Here is an 8,169-nt window from a genome sequence, read left to right as displayed (position 1 = left end):
TTCACTGATGGGTCACACATCCAGTAAAGCCTACCTTGGAAGCAACAAGAAAGAAGCTATGTCACGTGACCAATAGCTGACCAACAACGGCCCTTCTACACCAATGGAACCCACTGGATGAGACTCAGAGCTTTTTCCGTCACTCTGCCTGCCATAGTAGAAAGCAAGTCTCTAGATAGAAAAGATAAGAACTGAGATTGCTTTTCCTTGCTCTGAAAACACACGCATGTGCCAGTCCTCAAGAACGATCCTTAGCACAATGTCTCGTTTTGTGGGGATGTTACTTATGACAAAGTGACCCAACAAAATGTTCCATCAAAATGATGACAATCCTGATCTCCAGCACGGTTTCTGAGTTCCTGCGTCCACTCACATTTACAGCTGGAGGCTGTGATCTGTTTTCCCTTGTAGGCTCCCTGTGAGAACCCGGTATTGATTGTTTCAGGGTACCACAAAGATTAGTTCGAGAAAAAGATTATACATCACAATGCTTAGCATTTATATAGTTTTTTTTGATTTCAAAACAAGTTATAAATATTTCCTACTGTGACAACATCTACGCGAGGTAGGTGAGTATGACTGTCCCTACGTTACCAATAGAAACCCAAGGCCAAGGAGTGCAGGACTCTGTTCCAGGCCCGAGGGGGTCAGGAGTGACCTTGAGACTGGCATCCTGGTGGCCACCTGCTCTGGGCTCTAAAAAGGCCATGCCTGTCTCTAGGGTGGCAATGGTCTCCATTAATATAGGGTTATATATTGTATAGATATAAAACGCAACACACGACATTATAGAACAATAATCCAATATTTTTGTTTCTTAGTAAAATATGTGAAGCACAGTATTTAAATTGCATTTCTCTGAAAAGCATTTGGTATATTAAATAGCTCTATAAAGTTTTGCTGGCATACTCTTAACAGCATAATGAATGATTCTAAAGAAATTAAAATCCACAGATGCATAGAGATCTTTCCTTTATAATACCATAAGCTAAACAAAAAAAAAATGTGAAAAACTACTTTATTCTCATAATGCAGATCTAATCGCTTGCTGGGTATTCGCAGGTAGCTACCTAATTTTTCTGAGCTTGAGAGAAAAGATACATATTGCTGGCTGTGGTTTTAAACTATTAATTTGAGGGGAAAATGCAGTTGAAAGGTGAAAATTAAAGACTGCTATTCCCATCTGGTATCCATTCTGAGGGAATTCATACATTTTCAAAAGAGGTCGCCATACTTGGAACTAGCATGGAGGTGAACAGAGGGACGCTGATGCTAAGAAGAACATTCTCTGAGAAGAGGAAAAAATGGTACCAAGTGAAAGGTACGGTATTCGAAGAAAATGAACAAGGAGGCGAAAGAGTGGTTTTCAAGAGGCTGGCATGAGATGTCAGCTGTTCATGCTTGGATGACTGCACGGGTCTTGGAGACAGTTTACGGGGTCAATACTTGGCTTGATCAGTCCCTTGGCTGCGGTGAAAGCCTCACTCACCTCTCTAAGAAGCAGCTCTCAGAAGAGTGTGAAAGCGTTTACCTCATGCTAAGCTTCGTAAGAACCGACCAGGTGGGTCGGCAGAAAAAGTTCTAAAACTAGGAAGTCTTAAAATCTGTATGCAAACGTAAAAACTAACCTCCAAGCTGAAATGACATTCTCTGTCAGGAGTAACAAATACAAAAGTCCTAAACTTCATGTACACGCCGCTAAGATATTGTTGGATAAGATATTACATGGCGGTCGGAGAATATTTTTGTGGAAGTGTGCTTTTTCCCTAAAAAAAGACATATTAAATTGTTTTTTTTTCTCTCCTCAAGTCCTTTATATAGAAGTAGGAAAGATGAGCTGTCCTGTCAGTTCTTTCCTTCACGTTATGCACTGGCGGGGTCCTCTGAGCCGGTGCTGGACGTGGCAGTTTGGTTGCTGGGGGGTTTGAGTCTGAACAGGTTGGAGCAGTTCGGCTGTTTGGTCGGCTGCAAGGTCCTGGCATAGGGTGAGTACCAGTCCCTCTCAAACACATCCTTCAGCTGCTTGATGATGCTTCTGTTGTTCCTCACATCTGCTTGGTTGATAACCAGGCCTGTGCCAGCGTTCTGGGTAAAATCGTTCCCTACCCAGTCAAAATTGCCTGCAAACAAACAAAGCAGAGAATGGGGTGCCGAGTTAAGATCCACGGCTGGGGGGGGGTTAATTCCCCATTTAATGAAACACCAAGCAGATTCTATTTAAAAAAAAAAAAAATGACAGGGAGATTGAATTGTGTTGACAGCTCAGGAAAAAAAATTTTCAAGAGGCCTTACATATGGTATATTAATATTTGCATATTATTTTGGCATTTTCTTCAGTTTTGCTCAACTTGAAACTCAAAACAAGGAATCTGCTGGGTTTTTTTGGTAACTGTTATTTCTTATTGACATTCACAAGACACACTAAATACAGCAACATTTAAAATATATAGGAATACACTTAAAAATCCTGTGAACAATTACTACCTTCTCACAGAGACAACATCTGATCCATATGTACAAATGAGGGATTCTAATTACAATGCTCACAAGCTTGCACATCAAAGAAAAGGCTGAAGCCAGAGAAGGAGGATCAGTTCCCATCTGAATAGATAAACTCTCCTTGCTCGGGTGGTAAATCATTTCCTGGTTCCAGGATCTGGCTCGTCGGCCCAGGAATCAAGGCAGTTGCTATGATAGTAGGCTCTAGGCTCCCCAGCACGAAGCTTGGTGTTGGGTAGTGTAGTAGTTTGCTAAGGCTGCTGTAACAAAGGCCCACAGACTGGGTGGCTTAAGTAAGAGAAATCTATTGTCTCATAGTTCTGGAGGCTAGAAGTCCAAAATCAACTGTTGGCAGGGTTGGTTCCTACTGAGGGTTGGGACAGAGAATCTGTTCCGGGCTGCTCCCGTGGGCCTGTAGATGCCCAGCTTCTCCCCGTGTCTCTTCACATTCTCTTGCCTCTGTGCATGTCTGTCTCTGTGTCCAAATTTCCCTTGTTTATAAGGGCACCAGTCAAACTGGATCAGGGCTCACCCTGATGACCTCATTCTAACTTGATGACCTCTGTATGGACCCTGACTCCAAATAAGGTCATGTTCTGAGGTACTGGGAGTTAGAACTTCTAACATATGAATTTTGGGGGGACACGGTTCAGCCCATAGCAGGTGGAATCTGTCCCAGAAGGGGCCAATAGTATCTATGTCACTCACGTGTAGTCCATCTTCAAGGCGAGAGTAGATAAAAGGAGAGACTACCCCAAAGTCCCACACAAATCTCCTATCTTGGCATCCATCAGGGAGAAGGTTCTAGTGGGAGAACAAAGTTTTCTCCTCAAGAGGGTCCATTCCATTCATTTCTTTGATCTTTTTGTCCTTCATTTAATGCACATTTACTGAGTGTCTAATGTCTACCAGGTGGGTACCTGGGGCCATGATATAAAACAGAGAATGACGGTCCCTGACTTCAAGGCATTCAGGAAGGAAACACAATGATTATAACACAGAGATATGTATGTGTACAATGCCATGAGGGCAAGGGAAAAGATTTCCAACTCTGGCTGCATGAGTCAGGAAAGCATTTTGTTGAGTAATGAGAGATACACAGAAACATCAGTTAGGAAGTTAGAGAGCCACACCCGCAGAGGGATGTGGACAAAAATATGATCAGGATCTTGGAGCATGAGTGGGGAAGAGTTAGGGATGAAGTTGGGATTTAAGGGCCTTAGTGGGGGCGGGGAGAGAAACTGTCCTTTATTAAGTGCCTACTATGAGCAAAGCACTAGGCTTGGCATTTGTTTTTTTTTTTTTTTTAAAGATTTTATTTATTTATTTGAGAGAGAGAGAATGAGAGACAGAGAGCATGAGAGGGAGGAGGGTCAGAGGGAGAAGCAGACTCCCTGCTGAGCAGGGAGCCCGATGCGGGACTCGATCCTGGGACTCCAGGATCATGACCTGAGCCGAAAGCAGTCGCTTAACCAACTGAGCCACCCAGGCACCCTAGGCTTGGCATTTGTATCTGTCATTATCTCTCACAGTTGGTAGGATTTATACCCACTCCACAGATGAGAAGCCTGAGGCTCAAAGAGGTGAACAGATTTGATCAATGGTGGACCCAGGTCTCCACGGGCTATCTATAATACCATAAGCGAAGCAGTGTTCTCACTAAAAAAGATTTCAGGAATTACCACTAGCCCGGGTTTGGTCTCAGCTCCCAGTTTTGTGCTCTCTTTGGTTCAGAGCTGGTTTCATAAAGAAAACTGAAGGCCTGTTAAGTGTAGAGCTTGATTTCCAGGCCTTCAGTGGGTCTTCAGCCATCACTGCAGGAATATTTGTTGAATACGACACTGAACCTCCTTGGCCCAAGACCCTGCAGCCATTTGTGTGGGAAGAGACATCTACAGAGAGCTGATACCTGTTCCTTCATAGTGCTCATCCTGTGGCCCTCCTCCACTCTCTGGAGTCCCCCCACGTATCAACTCCCCTTTCCATCTGGCACTTCCTGGAATAGCGGAAGTGGTTTCCTTGTCTCTCATTGTACTCCTTGAGTTTATTCCTCATGGCCTAATACCGGGTCCCTAAATCAAATATTACCAGCACTAGAGAACAAACTCCTCTCTCTCTCTGTCCTCTATCTCCTGTCTCCTGCCATTCCCCAAACACCACACTGTTCCCCCTGATGGTTTCATGACAGACATAACGTCGGATGAATTTTACTGCTATAAATGAGGGAACCGTCCACCAAAGGTTCATGATACCGCGTTGGAGTCTCTGCCAGTGCTGTCTTTCTGACCAGGTGCTCTCAGACACAGGGCCATGCTCAGAGGCGGTGGCTTTGTGCAATGCTCAGTGCCAGGTAAATACAGGCTTGGACGTCTTAAACTGGGGATTAGTAGAAATTGCAGGTTAAGAGTTATTTTGGAACCCGCTGGCAGGCAGCACCTTCGAGTCATCCCATAAACAGAAGACTCAGGTGCTCTTGCATGCCTTTCGAGGACTTGTGGAGAAGATGCTAAAGTCTTGTCCCCACAGCTGAGTGCCAGGCAGTGAATTCATTATCTCATTACATTATCTCATTCAACATTCACTGCAATCCTATGAGGTGATAATACTCACTCCATTGTACTGATGGGGAAATTAAGGCACAGAAAGGTTAGGTAATTTGTCCAAGACTGGAGTGAAAAAAAATTAGAGCTGAGTTTCAAAGCCAGGTCTGACCCCACAGCCCACACTCAACTTCTGTTCCATGTCACCTCCAATCCTAAAGGCCTGCATGGTACTAACTGTACATTTCCCCCTCCTCCCCACCCCGCAGACTTCAGCATCAGCCACTAGGGCTGGAGCACCAGGCCACACTGAACTACTCTCCTCTGGGGACCACACTCTCTGAAGGACACAGAGATGGAAATATGCTTTGGGGGCAGCATGAGGAGACAGAAAGATAAGGGGAGAGAAGTGACAAGATTTTGGAGCCTTATTTTGGGAGATTCAGCTTTTCCCTTCAGTACAATGGATGGAGCCAAGATCCTGCACCTTTGATTCTCCAAAGCTTTAATTAGGTTCTTCTCCAGAATTCCAACACTAGGCAGCTTTCTCAGGCCTGCAGAGGCAATCCTCCACCAGTGTGATCATGTTTTCCCACTTTTCACTTCCTCAAGGTTTGGCTCAACTTCACATACCTGCTTCAGTATTTTCTCAACGGGGACACTGTTCCACTCAGTGCTGAGACTGCCATCTCAGCTTCCCAAATGCATGTGTCAGCCCAGGTGGCAGGAGAACTATAGGGCCCTCCCCAGGAACCATGGCACGGGTGTAGACAAGCTCACTGGGAAGGTATATGCGCCTCAGTGAGCCTTCTCAGTGCCTCCAATTAACCTACCACCCCCTTGTTGGCCCTCAAACAATTTGAATCATCTTCTGGACAAATGTGCCAAGCCAGATTCAAATATACTCCAGAGAATTCAAAATTAGAGAGATGATACTGTTTGGGAAATCTGTTAAGTCTTGTGAAGATTTAATGAGCTATAATTCCATGTAAGGTCTAGTGTGGATTTTTCTTAATTCAGCATTCTCAGCTGGTGTCTGAGTGACGACTTAAGAGATTTCCAGAACATGCTGATAATCATTTAAATTATCAATGAATTTTCCCTCTGGATGCTCTTTAAATATTTTTATACAAGAACTATGCCTCGCTCTAGGGAATTAATGTTTTGCCAGAATGCTGTGTGTAAAATGAACTCATTTAAAAATGCATTATAACAGAAAGCCAGAAATAGATCCTTGTAAATATAGTCAACTTATCCTTACAGAGAAGCAAAGGCAATGTGAGGGGGCAAAACTAGTCTTCTCAACAATGGTGCTGGAATAACAACATCCACCTGCAAAAAAAGAGAATCTAGACACAGATCCTACACCTTTAACGAAAATTAACTCTAGATGGATCACAGCAAAATGTAAAATGCAAAACTATAAAACTCCTAGAAAGTGACAAATAAGAAAGTCTAGATGAACTTGGGTTTGGTGATGACTTTTTACACACAACACTAAAGGCAGGATCCAGGAAAGAAATCACTGATAAGCTGGACTTCATTACAATTTAAAATGTTTTCTCTGTGAAAGACACAGTCAAGAGAATGAAGAGATAAGCCACAGGCTGGGAGAAAATATTTGCAAAAGACACATCTGATAAAAGACTGTTATCCAAAATACACAAAGAACTCTTAAAACTCAACAATAAGAAAATGAAAAGCCTGATGAAAAAAATGGGCCAAAGACACCTCATCCAAGAAGATATTCAGATGGCAAATAAGCATATAAAGAGATGCTCCATATCATATTATCAGGGAAATGCAGATTAAAACAATGATGAGATACCACTACACGTGTATCAGAATGGCCAAAATCTGGAACACTGACAATACCACACGCTGGCGATGATGTGGAGCAACAGGAACTCTCAGTCACTGCTGTGGGAACTCAAAATGATAGAGCTACTTTGGAAGACAGTTTGGCAGTTTCTCACAAAACTCAACATAGTCTTACCATTCGATTGGGCAATCACACTCCTTGCTATTACCCTAGTGGGGTTGAAAATAAGTCCACACAAAAACCTGAATGTGGATGTTTATAGCAGCTTTATTCATAATTGCCAAAACTTAGAAGCAACCAAGATGTCCTGAAGGTGAATGGATAAACAAACTGTGGTCCATCCAGACTGTGGAATATTGTTCAGTGCTAAAAAGAAATGAGCTATTAAGCCATCCAAAGATACAGAGGAAGCTTAAATGCATATCGCTAAGTGAAAGAAGCCAATCTGAAAAGGATAGACACTATATGATTCCAACTACGTGATATCTTGGAAAAGCCCAAACGATGGAGACAGTAAAAAGATCAGTGGGTTGCCGGGAGTTGGCTGAGAGGGAAGGAGCACAGAGGATTGGCAGGGCAGTGAAATGACTATGATACCATAACGGTGTATACATTGTCAGGACCCATAGAATGTAACATCAAGAGTGAATCCCTAATGTATATCAATATCAGCATAGGTTCACCAATTGTAGCAAATGTACCACTTTGGGGGGCTGATAATGGGGCAGGTTGTGTGTACGTGTGTGAGGGGGCAGAGGGATATGAGAATTCTGTATTTCCCATTCAGTTTTGCTGTGAACCTAACTGTTCTAAAAAAAAAAAAAAGTCTATTTTTAAAATGTATTATACAGGAAGAAGAAGAGAGAGAGCCAGGAATCCATATTTACTAAGGATTGAGACAGATGGGAGCCAATGTTTGGAGCTTTTCCTATATTATCTCGTTTAATCCTCCTACCACCACCAAAGGGTGGATACTTTTATCCCTATTTTACAAATAAGAAAACAGAGGCACACAGAGACTCAGAGAGATCACGTGACTTTCCATCATCTTCCAGCTTATAAGGGTCAGTGCTTGAATTCAAATAGAGGTTTTTGTGACTCCAAAACACTTATTTGATTCGTTAAAAGAGCTTTTGGATATAGGCACCATATAACTGCTCCGAGTACACATGGCACTTTGCTTTGAGTAAACCCCGCAGGTAAAATATCCAGATCTGAGTTCCTAAATCCAACTGGGCCTGAAACCTGATCTGTCCCTGTATTTCCCAATTATTGAGCCCAAAGTTCCCAGTTTTGATGAAATGATTT

The 8,169-nt window shown here is 43.0% G+C and overlaps 1 protein-coding gene across 5 annotated transcripts in view; it reads right to left on the bottom strand.

Annotated features, from left to right (window-relative positions):
* Positions 1-475: 475 nt before the first annotated feature.
* Positions 476-8,169, bottom strand: part of PLD5 (phospholipase D family member 5) — a 394,256-nt gene continuing 386,562 nt past the window's right edge. For all 5 annotated transcript variants that reach the window (XM_036115777.2, XM_036115778.2, XM_036115780.2 and 2 more), the window contains one exon: positions 476-2,120. In XM_036115777.2, coding sequence (XP_035971670.1) covers positions 1,864-2,120 — 257 coding nt within the window. In that variant the 3' untranslated portion in view covers positions 476-1,863. The remainder of the gene's footprint in view (positions 2,121-8,169) is intronic.

This window comes from Halichoerus grypus, chromosome 7, assembly GCF_964656455.1.
Source record: "Halichoerus grypus chromosome 7, mHalGry1.hap1.1, whole genome shotgun sequence".
Classification (NCBI taxonomy): Eukaryota; Metazoa; Chordata; class Mammalia; order Carnivora; family Phocidae; genus Halichoerus; species Halichoerus grypus.
This window is presented reverse-complemented; position numbering and strand designations above follow the sequence as displayed.